At 42.2% G+C, this 18,592-nt stretch overlaps 1 protein-coding gene across 1 annotated transcript in view; it reads left to right on the top strand.

The window, feature by feature from the left end:
• bmp1a (bone morphogenetic protein 1a) overlaps nt 1–18,471 on the top strand; it is a 33,300-nt gene extending 14,829 nt beyond the window's left edge. Inside the window, exons 6-20 of the mRNA XM_057032199.1 lie at nt 23–128; nt 3,698–3,822; nt 5,984–6,099; nt 6,373–6,475; nt 8,333–8,449; nt 8,825–8,970; nt 9,061–9,256; nt 9,441–9,566; nt 10,347–10,507; nt 10,685–10,865; nt 10,952–11,077; nt 11,182–11,309; nt 12,507–12,720; nt 13,458–13,708; nt 16,775–18,471. Coding sequence (XP_056888179.1) covers nt 23–128; nt 3,698–3,822; nt 5,984–6,099; nt 6,373–6,475; nt 8,333–8,449; nt 8,825–8,970; nt 9,061–9,256; nt 9,441–9,566; nt 10,347–10,507; nt 10,685–10,865; nt 10,952–11,077; nt 11,182–11,309; nt 12,507–12,720; nt 13,458–13,708; nt 16,775–16,909 — 2,231 coding nt within the window. The 3' untranslated portion in view covers nt 16,910–18,471. The remainder of the gene's footprint in view (nt 1–22; nt 129–3,697; nt 3,823–5,983; nt 6,100–6,372; nt 6,476–8,332; nt 8,450–8,824; nt 8,971–9,060; nt 9,257–9,440; nt 9,567–10,346; nt 10,508–10,684; nt 10,866–10,951; nt 11,078–11,181; nt 11,310–12,506; nt 12,721–13,457; nt 13,709–16,774) is intronic.
• The last annotated feature ends 121 nt before the right edge of the window (nt 18,472–18,592 follow it).

Below are 18,592 nucleotides of genomic sequence, written 5' to 3'. Positions count from 1 at the left end.
CATTGATGTTCTTCTCTTACAGGACAGGAATATAACTTTCTAAAGATGGAGCCTGGTGAAGTGGATTCTTTAGGAGAGGTCTATGACTTTGACAGCATCATGCACTATGCCAGGAATACATTCTCAAGGTAATCACCAAATATGTGGGTTTTTTAAAAATGTGATATTAAAAATGGTGGTAATTAAAAGTCAGGTTTAACTGTTTCACAGCTTTTTGATTATATTCTTTTCTTTAATCTCACAAATGTAACAACTGTACTACAGCTATGCAGTTTAGTATATTTCTCTATTGGCCTCATCTGTACGATGAGTGGAAATAATAACAACATTGGAATCCGAACAATGAGGACATTATGTTTGTATAAAGGTTTAGTGTTGCATCTGTAAGGGCATCAAACTCATAGATTTTCAGGAGAATTATTTTACTACCCTCTGCCAAGATCTCTTTGACTGAAATGGTAAAAAAATCTGTTTTCATGACGACAGGGTCCAAGGTTGAAATGAGATATGATTCCATAAATCTTTAATTTCTTAGTGCTGTATTGATAATACTAATGGTAAGGAGAAATTAAATATGCTCCATAAAATAACTTTGAATCTGACATTTCCATTCCTTTTACATTCTCTTCTTTAAAACTATAGTCAATTAGTGTAGATTTGTTTATTTAAAAGTTTAAAGTGTTCTGACATTATAGAATAGCCTTAATGCATTTTATTTTAATCTGGAATCTCCTACTTTAGTCATTATTTTGATAGTCTATCAGTAATTCACAAACTTTAGCAGTTAGTCTCCTGGTTTAGTCGTTATTGTCTAGAAAACCAAGTAAAGAATGATCACAGGTTTATTCCAGATAGAACAACCGCGGCCTGATCGACTTTCTCACTTACGTTGTCGCTGGGGCCAAACCAGCAGGGAAGCTTCTTGTAAAAGCTTTGGTTCATCTTATGAATCAGCTCATTAAGCTCCGTTAGACCCCTTCAGGAAGCTTTGGTGATTAGTAGGATGGGTTGGTTACCTAATTGACAACATTCATGATGTCACAGCAAATGTGGGGACTCTCCCATAGACACACAAGAAGTTTGGTAATTAAATGCTAAATAACTTCTAGTTATTTCTACATTATTCCTTTTACATGTTTGAAAGCTTTTGCTCTCTCATGACCAGTTCTTTTACAACTTCTTGATGAAAAGCCTATTATTGCTCTAGTTTACCTGCAAATTTGTCATATTTAAACTCACACTTGATTTTGTTGCCAGCTGACCTCATTTCATATTAACGCCAGATGTTTTGCTGCCTTTTTGTATTGCATATTTTCTTTAAAACACCAGAAGAAGAAATCCTCCATAAAAAGCCTCACGACAAGCCCTGTTCTGGGCTCTAGTCTTCAGTCATCTGTGGTTGATTTGAGGATTCATTTCCCAGCTGGCTTGTTGCAGGGCCAAAATAGTTCTCTGAGGAGCAGTTGACTCAAAGTCTGTGACTGAGTCTTTAATTTCATTTCAAAAGCATCATGCCTCTCAACGTGCAGCATTTTCTCAGGGAGTTGTCTGTGTACATGAGAGCTAACAAATATGTTAGTGAAATACTCGGGCTCCATCTCTGACGTGTGCAGGATGTGACCTCAGTGTTGCGCATGAACTTGCATTCTGACCTTCAGTTGCATGCATAAACAAAAGGAGGGAGTGTTTCACACAGCTGCAGGCCTGCTATAGAAAGTTCTGCCTATTTAGGAATTTGAAGGTCTTTAGTCAGCCAAAGTTGGTGAAATATGATCTGCGAGCACACATGGGACACGATGCAAGTGCACTTTCTAAACACTATCGTCTCAGTTTGGAATCAAAACCAGCTCTGTGTCGGCCTTTTTTCTTCCTTTTTTCCAGATGTATACATATTCTTTCTCCCCACCCCCAGCTAGCTCATGCAATCTTTTAAGGTTGAGGGCCTCTTCACATGTCAACTTCCATGTTGTCATGGCAATCACCTTGTGGAAAGCTGACAGTGAATCTTTATAGAATTAGCCCATATACAGAAATATATGTCTGTCCCTATGCATTGAGTTCATAAAGCCACTTTACAGAAAAATGTTGAACCTATTTCATCCAACAGGATTTATGTTTTTCAAATATAGAAGAGAACTTAGAACAGTAATAACTGTAATAACTATGGTAAACTGATGTAACTGTCCTTCCTTTGAGCTACTGTTTTATTTGCCATGTAAGAAAGTAGCATGGCAGAACCATGAAGGTTTTGATTATTCCTGATTAAAGATTTGATCTGACACATTGTAGTAACCCACAGTGCTGAAGCGTGTTGCTATGATGTTCAGCGTCCAGCTCTGGTGTTTGGTTAGGGTTAGGGTTGGTGTTTGAGATGGTGCTTGATCAGTATGAGGGTCCGTAAGAGAGAGCATGGCTGCCAGTGCTGTATCAGCAGACAAGGCTCTGCTTTCAGCTCTGCAGAGGTGAATCAGTTTCTTCTTGGACCTGTGTCTTTCTTTGTTTGCCTGGATGTTTGCTTCATGTTTTACAGTAAATCACCGTGGGAAGCCAGGGCCTTTGCCGTGGCTTGTTCAGATAATTTCATGCCCTTCTTCTCTTTTGCCACATTGCCTGGGGACAAGCAAGTCTTATCCTTAGTGCTTTTTGTTTCGGGCATGTTACCCAACCCACAGCTCTGCATTCCCCCTCCTGTGCTGCAGAGATATTCTGTTAGGAAGGGTGCATGGAGCAGTGCCAACCCAAATAGAGACCTGCCAGTGTACCCTTTGTCTGCTCTGACACTGGCTGGAGTGGCATATGGGCTCCCCAAAGCTAAAGACAGACAGGCAGGGTCGAAACTGTTAGGCTGGGCTCCTGTGTTTGCTCATGCCTGGTGTTGATAGGCATGTCTCTATGGGAACCAACAGGCTAAACTTTCATTTAAATGGAGATACTAAACTTGTAAAGATTGTGAAAAGACATTCTTTACTTGGTCATCTCTAGAGCTATAATTAAAGCAAACAGTAATTAATGGTCTGATCATGTTTTTGACCACTTTGAGATACTGTAATTATTTTAAAATATTTACAAGTTTTTACAGCTTTCACAGTTTTGCTCACACAGTAAAACTGCTTTTAGGTTTATTTTCATCTGTGAAAGAAAGTGACCAATGATCCATTTTCACTTAAAAAACAAACTGTGAGCCCAATCTTGAGTGTTTGAAGTGCTTACAAATGTTCATCTGGTTTATTTTAGAATAAGGATCACACTGTTTAGAAAAGAAATACTCAAATTCCTTCAAATCTTAAAAATTCTTCAGCACACGTCGAATTTCACTACTCTAAATCATGTGATTAGGAACTGGGGTAATTACAAAAGTTGATTATTCATGTGTTCATTAGCAACACTTATATCCTAATTCAAGATTCAAGAGTACTTTATTGATCCCTTTAGGGGGTGTCCACCAGGGAAATTAGCAAAGAAACTAGTGGCCCGTACGGGCCTAACCCTAACCTAATGGTGATTATAGGCTTGGGTCAAGTCAATAAAAACAACCTTTTCATTCATTCTTGTTGTTTTAGAGTATCCTTAAAATGTCAATTTGGTCTTAAAATATATGTGATATTCATCTCAATTTGTACTACGTTTCTTTATTTTTTCAGGTCCCCTAAATTCAAAATAAAGATTCCTTTGACGTCTATCTCTTGCTGAATTACAGAGGCATCTTTCTGGACACCATCCTCCCACGCTACGATGTAAATGGAGTGCGACCGCCCATTGGACAACGAACCAGGCTGAGCAAAGGGGATATTGCACAGGCGCGCAAACTCTACAAATGCTCCAGTAAGACCAAATGATAGACCCTGAGTGCTGTGGGTTCTTCGCTCTATTTTTGAGTCCTAAGCCTATGAGAGAGGTCTCTGACCAGTTTCCTGCTTCATGAAGCTCCTCGCTCTCTAGAAACAGCCCAGCATTTTCAACTTATGTGGTGGCGTTTTCCGGCTACAGTATCCAAGATTTTTTCAGCTGGAAGGGACACGTTTTTAATCAGTCATCCCCAGAGAGATGCAGAGAACATAAGTTATTGATAACTACATGGATTCTTGGCACTGTATCCTGTGTTTGCTTATCAGAAGGGTGAGACTGTTTACGTTAGCAGACATACAGGACTCTGGCACTTTATTGAATCACTCCATTCTTTAATGTGTCCAGAGGGGAGAGAGCGAGAATTTAATGTAGTCATAAATGTAAGAGACTAGCGGGTGTCCTCTGAGAAAAGGCTTCACGAATACATGTCAGGCAGTTGATTGTAGGCAGGATAAGCACGGTGACGTACGCAGGGCTGGAGTAGCTGTTGCATTACATTAACCCTAACCCTAACCCATTACATTAACCCTAACCCTACCCATTACATTAACCCTAACCCTAACCCATTACATTAACCCTAACCCTAACCCATTACATTAACCCTAACCCATTACATTAACCCTACCCTAACCCATTACATTAACCCTAACCCTAACCCATAACATTAACCCTAACCCATTACATTAACCCTAACCCTAACCCATTACATTAACCCTAACCCTAACCCATTACATTAACCCTAACCCATTACATTAACCCTAACCCTAACCCATTACATTAACCCTAACCCTAACCCATTACATTAACCCTAACCCATTACATTAACCCTAACCCATTACATTAACCCTAACCGTAACCCATTACATTAACCCTAACCCTAACCCATTACATTAACCCTAACCCTAACCCATTACATTAACCCTAACCCATTACATTAACCCTAACCCTAACCCATTACATTAACCCTAACCCTAACCCATAACATTAACCCTAACCCATTACATTAACCCTAACCCTAACCCATTACATTAACCCTAACCCTAACCCATTACATTAACCCTAACCCTTACATTAACCCTAACCCTAACCCATTACATTAACCCTAACCCTAACCCATTACATTAACCCTAACCCATTACATTAACCCTAACCCATTACATTAACCCTAACCGTAACCCATTACATTAACCCTAACCCTAACCCATTACATTAACCCTAACCCATTACATTAACCCTAACCCTAACCCTAACCCATTACATTAACCCTAACCCATTACATTAACCCTAACCCTAACCCATTACATTAACCCTAACCCATTACATTAACCCTAACCCATTACATTAACCCTAACCCTAACTAAAAATAAACAAATGTAAAGTGCAGTATAATCAGGATGGAACTGTATGTCTGTACATGTTCCATCCAAAATCACTGTTAAGTACTCATCGGTCTATTCAGATGGCAATTCCTGGATTCTTTGGTCATCCCACCATGTGCCTGAATGTGTAGTAACGGTTTTGTATTCAAGTGTCTCCGTTCGAAACAGTCTGTGACCTGTCAGGACTTCACACAAACTAAGGTTTTTATAGGTAAAACCAATGCTTGCACAGCTCTCTAGATGGATTCATAAAGATGCTAGTGACTCTTTTTATCCTTTTCTTTCTCTTCCTCTATTGATGCTGTCTTTGGTCTTCTAGCATTTCAGACTTGCCAGCCCGATTGAAGCTGTTGGTTTTTCTTTTTTTTCCCACTGGCACATACTTAATGCATCAGATTTCCAAGAGTTATTTATATTTATGGTCCCCTAGTTATTTATAGTTGGCAGGGCTTATTTCAAGAGGGTGCTCAGAGAAAAGTGCCTCAGCGTCTGTCTTTGTTTAATCATCCTTTAGCTGGAATAGCTGAGTGAAGGGGAGGGGATGATGAGTTGGACGTGAATATCATCAGCAGATGTGCCTTTTGAGGAATAAATGTGTAAATGTCCTGACATTTGGTATTAAATTGTCAGTACAGTTCTAGAGGGGCAAAAACTGTTACTGAGCTAATGTTTCCCAGGTGATGCTCACCAAAAAGATGCTCCATCATGCTTGCAACATACGGACTTACATGCAGGTCTGTTTGTGTTTTTGCAAACAGGATGTGGTGACAGTCTACAGGACAGCAGTGGCAACTTTTCCTCTCCTGGCTTCCCCAATGGGTATTCAGCCTACATGCACTGCATCTGGAGAATATCTGTCACACCAGGTGAAAAGGTAAGAACATGTGAGGAGTGGCTGCTCTAATTCAGATTTCCTTTATTTGTCCCACACGGGGAAATTTACAGCGCAACAGCAGCAGCAATAAAATCTGAGCTAATCGAAAATAAACAAAGAAAAAAAGGATGTATATTTACAATAATCCAAGATAAATGGATAATCAGCCCTTGTATACCTGTACATGTGTATATGTGCGTCTTACTCATCATCAAGATTAGCTCCGTGTGTGAACTCATCTAGCTCTAATTTTCCTGTCTTTTTGTCTTTAAGATCATTCTTAACTTCACCTCCATGGATCTGTACAGGAGTCACTTGTGTTGGTATGACCATGTGGAAATCCGAGACGGATACTGGAGAAAGGCGCCGCTCAAAGGTTGTTGCTAAGTCATTGGGTTAGGGTTAGGGTTATGGTTAGAGGGTTAGGGTTAGGTTAGGGTTAGAGGGTTAGGGTTAGAGGGTTAGGGTTAGGGTTAGGGTTATGGTTAGAGGGTTAGGGTTAGAGGGTTAGGGTTAGAGGGTTAGGTTAGGGTTATGGTTAGAGGGTTATTGTTGGGGTTAGGGTTAGAGGGTTAGGGTTAGGGTTAGAGGGTTAGGGTTAGAGGGTTAGGTTAGGGTTATGGTTAGAGGGTTAGGTTAGGGTTAGGGTTAGAGGGTTAGGTTAGGGTTAGGGTTAGAGGGTTAGGGTTAGAGGGTTGGGGTTAGAGGGTTAGGTTAGGTTAGGATTCTGGTTCGCGGGCTCGGTTCGGGTTCTGGTTCGCGGGTTCGGGTTCGCGGGTTCGGGTTCGCGGGTTCGCGGGTTGGGGTTCCGGGTTCGGGTTCGCGGGTTCGGGTTCGCGGTTCGCGGTTCGGTTCGCGGGTTCGGGTTCGCGGGTTCGGGTTCGCGGGTTCGCGGGTTGGGGTTCGGGGTTCGGTTCGGTTCGGGTTCGCGGGTTCGGGTTCGCGGTTGGGTTCGCGGTTCGGGTTCGGGTTCGGGGTTGGGGTTCGCGGGTTCGGTTGCGGGTTCGCGGGTTGGGGTTCCGGTTCGCGGGTTCGGGTTCGCGGGTTCGCGGTTCGGGTTCGCGGGTTCGGTTCGCGGGTTCGGTTCGCGGGTTCGCGGGTTGGGGTTCGCGGGTTCGGTTCGGGTTGGGGTTCGGGGTTCGGTTCGCGGTTGGGTTCGCGTTGGGGTTGGGTTCGGTTGGGTTAGAGGGTTGGGTTAGAGGGTGGGTTAGGGTTAGAGGGTTAGCGTTAGGGTCATGAAGCGTTTGGTGTATCAGTCATTGAAGACCCATTGATCTGATGTTTAGATTTCAAAAACCTTTCTATCCTCCTTTCCTTTTTACAAAGCCTTTGTTGCCTGATAAAGTTTTACTTGGTTCTTATGAGAACAACCAGTTCTCCTCTTTTAAGGTCATATGCTTTCTTGGATCTTACCACCGTGTAGGGAAAGAGACGATCTGTACCCTTTTAAAAAGATGAAATCATCAAATTTTTTGAATCATGTTTTATTACGTACGTACGTTCATATGACAAATTGCTTTTTGGCAGTTGGGTCAGTACAGTCAAGCATCTGCTCAACATGCAGAAATACTCAATATATGCACAAAGTTGGGTTCAAAATAACAGTAGTGCGTTTTAGGGAAAAGTGACTAAAGCCTAGATCTTCATGGCTTTCAAATTCACATATGAACATACATTAGCAACATGCATATTTTATTTCAAATTAAAAAGTGAAGACCAAACCATTGTAATCATTATTATTTTACAGAAATGTGAAGAAATCAGATCAGAATCAGGGGTTTATTGAGTGAGGCCTTTGATTCTGTGAAAAAATGGTGGCACACATAGCAGATTTTAGCAGAACAGCTAAATCTTTAACGGTTTTTCACTGATACAGTAATCATTAAAGTTTGTAATGAAAAATCAATATACTGCTATTCTTTTAAACAACCAAATACTTTTCCTTTCGCGTTTCTGAAAATAATACAGTTGATTTTACTTCATGTGAAAAAGAATTTGCAGTGTTTCAATGTATTTTCATGTTTAAATTGAACCCTTCTATTATTTGTTTGTGTATTGAATGTATATAAAACCCAAAAACTACAGGAAAATTGCTTTTTGATCCTATTTTTGTCTTTACTCTCTTCTTGCTGTGCATTCACTGTCTATACAGTTACGAGCAAGATGGTCTCCCATGAATATTGCACGTGTTGCACTGATAAATTCTTGATTTATCCATCTGTCTATGACTTAGGTCGTTTTTGTGGCGATAAGCTGCCAGAGCCAATCATCTCCACTGACAGCAGGCTGTGGATTGAGTTCCGCAGCAGCAGTAACTGGGTGGGAAAAGGGTTCTCTGCAGTTTATGAGGGTAAGCACCACTCCCGACCTCACTGAACTTCATTCCAGCACAATGTTCAGCTTGCTAAACGCATGGCTAGTCACACATCCAACAATGTGCCTGGAAGCTCGAGTCTTATCCACAGTTTTTGGCTCCACCACTGCTGATGTGTCAGTCTCTTACCCTGCATTAATCAGATTTTGGCCTTAGCTTACTGCTCCATTGTTTCCAGTCTGTGCAAAGGAGTCACGTGTGTTTCTGTCCAGAGGCTTTTCAGCTAATCCATATTTCATTAATAAGAACTTTGTGCACACATTTTATTTTCATGTTATATGCTGATTATATCAAGAAACCCCAGGGAATGTTATTTCGATGTTTATTTTATTGTTTTATTGACACATGCAGCAATCTGTGGTGGGGAAGTGAAGAAAGACAATGGCCAGATCCAGTCTCCCAACTACCCTGATGACTACAGGCCCAACAAAGTGTGTGTATGGAAGATTACTGTAGCTCAGGGTTATCACGTAGGCCTAACCTTCCAATCATTTGAGGTGAGAAATGCTATATTGATGACTGCTACAGCTGATTTTGGCATTTCTCTGACATCCACCTGTAACCTTAAACTCTTAAACTTTGATCAGATTGAGAGACATGACAGTTGTGCTTATGACTACCTGGAAGTCCGTGATGGAAACAATGAAAACAGCCCACTGCTGGGCCGTTTCTGTGGCTATGACAAGCCTGATGACATCAAAACCAGTTCCAACCAGCTGTGGATGAAATTTGTTTCAGATGGCTCTGTCAACAAGGCGGGATTTGCTGCCAATTTCTTCAAAGGTCAGAAGTTAGATTTTGTAAACTCTGATATATCTTGAATGCAAATCTGTTTGCATTTATGCATAAAATAGCACAGCTTTGAAAGTGAATTCCTCTTTGCCTGCAAGGTATTAATGGGTTTCTCTTGTTAGCCACTAACCCTTGGAGTCAACTTGTAAGTTCCCAACATATCTTTGTTATCCAGAGATGGATGAGTGCTCCAAACCCGACAATGGTCGTTGTGAGCAACGCTGTGTCAACACACTGGGCAGCTACAAGTGTGCCTGTGACCCAGGCTACGAGCTAGCTGCTGACAAGCGCAGCTGTGAGGGTAAGCATGGACAGAGATTTTACCAGTACTTCTAGTAAACCAGTTAACCAGTTAACACAGCCACCCCATTGCAGTTGCTATACTCATCTAAAAACAGTAGTGCCTGTGGGGGTGTTTTCCAAGACCTGGCTCACAATATTGCAAACTTTATTCATTTTTTTTAGCTCAGTTTATGTTGTTTAAAATGTAATTTCTAAAAAAAAATCATTAAAAAAATGCACTTTATATAGCTTTGCTGAAGACTCAGAGCCACAAAATTAAGGAAAGTTAAAGCGGTTGAGTGTAGTAGCGTTAACAATTGATAGCATTTTAGCATTTTAACTGTAACTAATAAACAGGTCTTGTAATTTGTAGTGAGAAACAACACTGCACATAAGTTTTTCTGAAATTTATGCAGTTGAGAGCATTCTTAATTGATTGATTGACTGAGTACTTTATTGATCCCTTTAGGGGGTGTCCATCAGGGAAATTAGCATCTCCAAAAAAACGTACAGCACTGTACAAAATTACCCACCACCATTACACACCATTAAACCTATTAAAGATAATAAAAATAGAATAAAATAAGAAATAAAATAGAATAAATTAAAAATTAGCATATAAGCTACATTGATATTGCTTCAGCATGGGGTTATCTGGTGGCAGTTGGAAAAGATGGTAAACTGAAAAACATCATTGGTGTATTATTTGACACTGTGGTTTGCAACACAATATTTAGCATTTGTCCTTGAAATATTTGATGAGAGTCTTACAATGTGACTTTTGTTTTCCTCTGTCCAGCTGCTTGTGGGGGATTTATCACCAAGCTGAATGGATCGATCACCAGCCCTGGGTGGCCAAGAGAGTATCCTCCAAATAAGAACTGCATCTGGCAGCTGGTTGCTCCCACACAGTATCGCATCACTCTGCTCTTTGACGTCTTCGAGACTGAGGGCAATGATGTGAGCGCTAGAGTTATTATGAGTCCACACGGGGTGGGGTTGTTCTGTGTTGTCCCTCTGTCACACTGCTTTGGTTTCGCTGCACTGCCAATACTGCAATTCTCAAATCCTTGTGTTTTATTTTAAGAGCAAATTAAATGTCCCATTGTATTCACCGTGCTCTGATTCTCTGTTCAGGTTTGCAAGTATGACTATGTGGAGGTACGCAGTGGACTGTCAGCTGATTCAAAACTACACGGGAAGTTCTGTGGGGCAGAGAAACCAGAAACTCTAACCTCACAGTACAACAACATGCGCATTGAGTTTAAATCAGATAATACTGTGTCCAAAAAAGGCTTTAAAGCGCAATTTTTCTCAGGTGAGTTTTAACGAGTCATTTGGGGCAGCTGTCTGACAGTCTGTAAATGATACACCCTCAAAGTTGGGTCCTCTGTGTTTCCTCAGACAAAGACGAGTGCTCGAAGGAAAATGGCGGCTGTCAGCACGAGTGTGTCAATACGTTTGGGAGCTACAGCTGCCAGTGCAGGAGTGGCTTTGTGCTACATGAGAATAAGCATGACTGTAAAGAAGGTATCTAATCCTTATGATAGCACACTTAACACACGTATCAGCATTTGATTACCATGTTTGTATTATCAATAAAATACCTGATACATACTTTCCATACATTACAGCTGGCTGTGATCACACTGTCAATAGTGTGAGTGGCACCATTACCAGCCCCAACTGGCCAGATAAATACCCGAGCAAGAAGGCGTGCACCTGGGCACTCACCACTACTCCAGGCCACCGCATCAAAATTGTAAGTGCCGCTTTCCTGCTCCCCTCATAATTTGACATGTCAATCAGGAATTTATTCACAGGGGGATTATTGTGAAATCCAGTGGGGATCTGGAGTTTACTCGGCTGATGTCAGAAGGTGTTGTGGCTTCGTTAATATGTGGTGATTTCTGGCTCCCCCTTCTGTTATCATCTGTCTTTTTGTCAGCTGTGTCACTAAGAAACCGTATCATCGTTCAGTCTGAGATAAAATCAGTGATATGAAAATGTATTATACAGTCTGTAACAGATATAACCCAGTCTGTAATAGATATAACCCAGTCTGTAAGCGATATAACCCAGTCTGTAAGCGATATAACCCAGTCTGTAATAGATATAACCCAGTCTGTAATAGATATAACCCAGTCTGTAACAGAAAGAACCCAGTCTGTAATAGATATAACCCAGTCTGTAATAGATATATCCCAGTCTGTAACAGAAAGAACCCAGTCTGTAATAGATAGAACCCAGTCTGTAATAGATATAACCCAGTCTGTAATAGATATAACCCAGTCTGTAACAGATATAACCCAGTCTGTAACAGATATATCCCAGTCTGTAACAGATATAACCCAGTCTGTAATAGATATAACCCAGTCTGTAACAGATATAACCCGGTCTGTAACAGATATAACCCAGTCTGTAACAGATATAACCCAGTCTGTAACAGATATAACCCAGTCTGTAATAGATATAACCCAGTCTGTAACAGATATAACCCAGTCTGTAACAGATATAACCCAGTCTGTAATAGATATAACCCAGTCTGTAATAGATATAACCCAGTCTGTAATAGATATAACCCAGTCTGTAAGAGATATAACCCAGGATGTGACCTTAAACAGACATCGTGGCAGTCTTTTGAGGAATCCAATTTTGCGCCTTACAACAAGTCGAAAGATTCTAATTGAGGGTTTAGGGGGTTGGGGTTAGGGGGTTAGGGTTAGGTTAGGGTTAGGTTAGGGTTAGGGAAGCACAGGTCGGTTAGGGTTAGGGGGTTAGGTTAGGGTTAGGGAAGCACAGGTGGGTTAGGTTAGGTTAGGTTAGGGGGTTGGGTTAGGTTAGGGTTAGGGGGTTTGGGTTAGGTTAGGGTTAGGGGGTTTGGGTAATTGATGGTTGCGGTTGAACATAAATTTACCTAACCTTGTTCTTTTCTGTTCATAAAACTGCGTTGTCACAGTCCTTTACTGAGATTGACATCGAGGCCCACCTCGAATGCGCCTACGACCACATTGAGCTGTACGATGGACGAGATGGAAAAGCTTCAATTCTGGGTCGATTCTGTGGCACCAAGAAGCCGCCACCTATCACATCTACTGGCAATAAGCTTTTCATTCGTTTCTTCTCTGACAACTCTGTGCAGAAGAAAGGATTCGAGGCCTCACATACTGCAGGTAAAATTAGATACGGTTTAGCGCGGTATGCTGCTTGTCATACTGGTTATTTCAGAACAATTGAGTCATTTTTCATGTTGATTGCTTTTGCTAAAATACTGCTAATTTATGAAAATTCACGTATTTCTAAACAAATAAAGTCTATATGGTAATGATTCAGACTAAATTAACTCCAGTGCTCGCCGGTGTTCCGTTGCTTCAGGCACAGCAGCTGCTGCTGCTAACCCTAACCCAAACCCTCTAACACTAACACTAACACTAACCCTAACCCAAACCCTCTAACCCTAACTCTGACCCTAACCCTCTAACCCTCTAACCCTAACCCTAACCCAAACCCTCTAACACTAACCCTCTAACCCTCTAACTCTAACCCTCTAACCGTAACCCTCTAACACTAACACTAACCCTAACCGTAACCCTAACCCTCTAACCCTCTAACCCTCTAACCCTAACCCTCTAACCCTAACCCTCTAACCCTCTAACCCTAACCCTCTAACCCTAACCCTCTAACCCTAACGCTGACCTTACCCTAACCGTAACCCTAACCCTCTAACTCTAACCCTCTAACCCTCTAACCCTAACCCTCTAACCCTAACGCTGACCTTACCCTAACCGTAACCCTAACCCTCTAACCCTCTAACCCTAACCCTCTAACCCTAACCCTAACCCTCTAACCCTCTAACCCTAACCTCATACCTGCAGTCGTCTTCTCACCAAATGTTCCTTTTCCCTTTCAGAGTGTGGAGGTCACCTGAAGGCTGAAGTCAAAACCAAGGACCTGTTTTCACATGCCCAGTTTGGGGACAACAACTACCCAGGTGGTTCTGACTGTCAGTGGGTGATCTCAGCAGAGAAAGGCTATGGCGTAGAGCTCATCTTTCAGACCTTTGAAATTGAGGAGGAGGCAGATTGTGGCTATGACTACATGGAGCTTTTCGATGGAGCTGACACCAAATCTCCACGGCTTGGACGTTACTGTGGCTCTGGGGTGAGAATATTTTAGTCGGAAGGTTCAAACCATGGGAGACTGACTGTGTAGCACCTTGGAGCTTTTGACTCCATAAACGGACTTAACTCACTGAAAGTTATAGTTGAGATTCTTGTCTGCGTTTGGGAGTGTTGCCGTTGAGGCACTTGTTGATCGACGCAATTCTTGACTTCCTGGCAGTCGATAACCTATCGTAGGGTTAGGGTTAGTATGGAAAAATCAGGCCAGTGGGAAACGGTAACACAACTTTTCCAGGTTGCAGCTTGAACTCGTTTAAATGCTTCAATAATAAGTTCTGGTCTTCCGGCTAATGCAGATTTTACAATCTGCTGGAAGGGACATAACACCCCCCGAAAAGCCCCCAGAGAGTTTCTTTCCAATCAAGTTTCCTTTTATATAACAGTTTGAAATAAACTGACACAATTCAATTATTAATTCAAAGTCGGCTGAAAACTCATTACAGCGTGAGGAAACTTTCAGCCTGAGGGTTTCTGTCAGTTAAATAGTATCCTGAATAGTGTCTGGCCTACACAATAAAAGCATTATAACAATGTATAAAAATTCAATATTTTTTAGATTCCTTTCAAAACTTCCCTATTATGAAATGCAGCTTTACTGGATCTGTTTTGTTGTTGGCTTTGTCACGGATTCTTCCACAATCCTCTTATTGGCAGTGGTGTAGCCCAGGGATGTCCAAACCAGTCACACAAGAGTGACTTCCTGTCATATCAGGTCTGTCAGTTTCTTTGGGAGAAACAGTGGATTTGTTCGAGTGTTTGAAAATCTCTGCTGGATTGGAGCCTTCGGAGGACTGAGTGAGACACTGCTGCACTAGTCAGACAAGCTACACAAACTGAGGGTGATGAGTATTCTTTTTTTTTAAAACTCTTCTTTTGACCTACAAGGTCCTCAGAGGCCTAGCTCCATCCTACCTGGAGGAGCTAGTGATACCTTATCAGCCCAATAGACCGCTCTGCTCTCAGAATGCTGGTCTACTTGTGGTTCCCAGAGTTTCCAGGAGTAGAATGGGGGGCCGAGCATTTAGCTACCAGGCCCCCCTGCTATGGAACCAGCTCCCTGTCCGGGTACGGGAGGCTGACTCCATCGCTACTTTTAAGATTAGACTCAAAACCTACCTCTTTGAAAAAGCTTATTGTTACTAATTCAGTAGTTCCAGTTACTATCATAGACAGACAAATTATCATACCTAGGGGGTCGTCTAATCGTTAGGTCACATCTTGGTTATGCTGTTATAGGCCAAGGCTGCCGGGGTCCGGAAACATGATCACCTGACAGGCCTCTGTCACTCCACTGGGTCATGGTTTCCTCTCCTTTCCTCTCCTTCCTTCCTCATCAAGCAGACTAGTTATGCTGATTCTTGTGTAGTTTTTCTGCTTCTCCCCCCCCCCCCCCCCCCTATTTATTTACAGGTATCACTGCCATCGGAGCTGCATAATGACCTCCGGCCCCGCTGAAGTGATTGTGCATCATATTTTTTGTGTGTGTTTCTGTGCTGTGTGCCTTCTCCTCTCTCCCTCTCCTCTCCCTCTCCCTCTCCTCTCCTCTCCTCTCCTCTCCTCTCCTCTCCTCTCCTCTCCTCTCCTCTCCTCTCCTCTCCTCTCCTCTCCTCTCCTCTCCCCCTCCTTCTCCTTTTCCTCTCCTCTCCTCTTCTTTCCTTCCTCTCCTCTTCCCCTCCTCCTCCTTCTCTCCCCTCTTCTCCTCTACCTCCCCTTCACTCTACCTCTCCTCTCCTCTATACCCCTCTCCTCTCCTACCTATCCTCTCCTCTACCTGTCCTCCCCCTTCTCCTCTCTCTTTACCCAGCCGGCCATCAGCAGGAGGGTCCCCCTACATGAGCCTGGTCCTGCTCAAGGTTTCTTCCTGTTAAAGGGGAGTTTTTCCTTGCCACTGTTGCTTGTCTGGGGTTAGGCCCTGGGATTCTGGAAAGCGCCTTGAAACAATTTTGATTGTATAAGACGCTATATAAATAAAGATTGATTGATTGATATTCTGTTACCCTAAATATATGTTAGAATAAGTCCCCTGGTGCACTGGAATCAATATCAGCTGTATTGAAGACAGTAGAAAGCAGTTTTGTTAGGAAAGAAATGAGTTCAGTGCATTCTGCATCTGGAAATAATCATCAGCGAACATTTTATCCCGACTTCTATAGCAGCCAAAGTCTTAATAAGAGTAGCTGAACATAGAAAAACCTGGTCCTGGACCCTCACGTGACCCATGAGTGACCCAGGACTTTCACTAAAATCAAGTGTGTGTTATGGCTGTTAGGGGGTTAGGGTTAGGGTTAGGTTAGAGTTACGTTAGGGTTAGGTTAGAGTTAGGTTAGGGTTAGGGATAGGTTAGGGATAGGGATAGGTTAGGGATAGGTTAGGTAGGGTTAGGTTAGGGATAGGTTAGGGATAGGTTAGGGTTAGGTTAGAGTTACGTTAGGGTTAGGTTAGAGTTAGGTTAGGGTTAGGGATAGGTTAGGGATAGGGATAGGTTAGGGTTAGGTTAGGGATAGGTTAGGGATAGGTTAGGGTTAGGTTAGAGTTACGTTAGGGTTAGTTAGAGTTAGGTTAGGGATAGGGATAGGTTAGGGATAGGTTAGGGTTAGGTTAGGGATAGTTAGGTTAGGGATAGGTTAGGGATAGGTTAGGGATAGGATAGGTTAGGTTAGAGTTAGGTTAGGGTTAGGTTAGGGATAGGTTAGGGTTAGGGATAGGTTAGGGTTAGGTTAGAGTTAGGTTAGGGTAGGGTAGGTTAGGGTTAGGTTAGGGATAGGTTAGGTTAGGGATAGGTTAGGGATCGGTTAGGGTTAGGGATAGGTTAGGGATAGGATAGGGTTAGGTTAGAGTTAGGTTAGGGATAGGTTAGGGATAGGTTAGGGTTAGGTTTGGGATAGAGTTAGGTTAGGGATAGGGTTAGGTTAGAGTTAGGTTAGAGTTAGGTTAGGGTTAGGTTAGGGTTAGGGTCAATGCTCTTTGTTTTTTGGTTTTTTTTAATAAAGTGCAGGCAAAGAAGCAGAAAGCAAAAGAAAACTCTCTTTTTTGTCTTCCTTGTCAGCCTCCGGAGGAGATCTACTCAGCCGGCGACTCCATTGTCATCAAGTTCCGCTCTGACGATACCATTAACAAGAAAGGATTTCATGTCCGTTTCACCAGCACTAAGTTCCAGGACACACTGCACTCACGCAAGTGACTAGTAGGGGCCGGAAGGGGCCGTGCGGGGCTGAGGCTAAAAAGGAGGGGGCCCCAGGGAAGGCGTCGGCCTGATGCTCGGAAACCTTCGGCTACCAAGATGAACCAGACCAAACAGAACAGCCGCAAGACCACCAACCGCACCTCCTAGGGGCTCTAGCTCCCCCCACAGACTGTGAGGAGTAAAGCCATTCTGCAGTACACCATGTTTTTACCTTTTTATGGTCAGGACTGGGGTGGGAGCAGGAATGTCTGTTTTAGGCAGAGGGGAGGGAAATTTATTGGCCAAGTCTCCTCCTGGTATCTTTGTTTCTGTCTTACTTTCCTTTTTTATTTCTTTCTTTATTTCTTAAAAAACAACAAAAAAACACAACAGCAACAAAAAGTAAGAAGCCCATGCCTCTTAATAAGAGGCCCAGTGGTAAACAGAGGATTCTCAGGACCTATAGGAAGGCAGGCATCAGCTGATATATTCCTGCTTTTGTCAGTCAGCTCACCACATCAGGGAGAGGAGAGGAAGATGAGGACACGTATGGGAAAGCTCTCCTGCACTGTTCAACATTTGTTCTCCTCTCTTGGCATTCTTGTACCGTCGGATCCAGGATTCCTGTCTGTAAGAGCTCTAGAAGGACTTAACTTGAGAATTTGATACTGTATGTCAGTCAATTGCATGTAATTGCAAGAGAAGAAGGAAAACTGCAGTGACAACAGCGGCATTTGTAATTGGCATTGTCCTGGCAACTAGTGGAAAGATTCTTGTCATTACAATTAACAAGGAAAATAAGGAAGCAGTTATCTTATTAAAGGACTAATAAATTAATTGTCTTCTGGTTGGTAATTGCTTGCCTAATGACTGGCTATTACTGTACCTCCATGTATAAAGTAATGTGTGATATTTCAAAGGGAACATGTGCTTTTTTCAGCTCGAACCAGTCAGCACTTTACAGTGAATTGTTCCACAATCATGAGCTCATGAGTTTTTTTGAAATGCGATGCCAGTTCACTTATTTTTTAATGCATTTTATCTCTTTTATTCTTAAGTGTTTTGGTTTATTTCAATTACTCCATTTAATTCCTTTGGCATACTTGAAAATAAAAAAGTGTGTCCTACAACATGGGGTAATAACTATATGAATTGTGTTTCAGTGTTGATTTTCAGACTAATTCTCTGCAGAGAAAATGCCTTTTCATGGTACAATGAAGTATTTCTCAAGAACCAAATGAGCCTGGGTATTTATTGTTATAATAAGTAATGTAAAGGTGAAATGATACTGTCTAAATCAGTCCTATAATTGCCTTCGTATGTGGAGCCATCGGTCTCTTTTGAATACACGATGTTACTTCCTCCTTTTATTCCTCGTTCCACACTGAAAAACGTGTAACGCGTGTTTCATGTGTGAGCTGCTGGTGGTTTTGTGCCATTTCAGTGAAACCTCATCTGATCTGCTGCTGCAATGCAACCCGAGCCAAATGAGCAGGGTTGAAATGGAGCCACGTCTGAAATGTCACGCTGGTCCATGTTTGAAACACATTTTAGAAGAACAATAAACGTCATGTCTGTAATTCATTATTTAGATATATTTCATTTCACTCGTTTCCCTTTTCACTTGCCTTCATTTTCTCTTACAAGTTTTCTGAGGGAACAAAGTGTCAATGTTAGGGTTAGGGTTAATATTTTGAGCAG

This window comes from Takifugu flavidus, chromosome 5 (assembly GCF_003711565.1).
Source record: "Takifugu flavidus isolate HTHZ2018 chromosome 5, ASM371156v2, whole genome shotgun sequence".
In the NCBI taxonomy this organism is placed as follows: domain Eukaryota; kingdom Metazoa; phylum Chordata; class Actinopteri; order Tetraodontiformes; family Tetraodontidae; genus Takifugu; species Takifugu flavidus.
The sequence above is the reverse complement of the archived record's forward strand: the minus strand, read 5'-3'. Positions and strand labels throughout refer to the sequence as shown.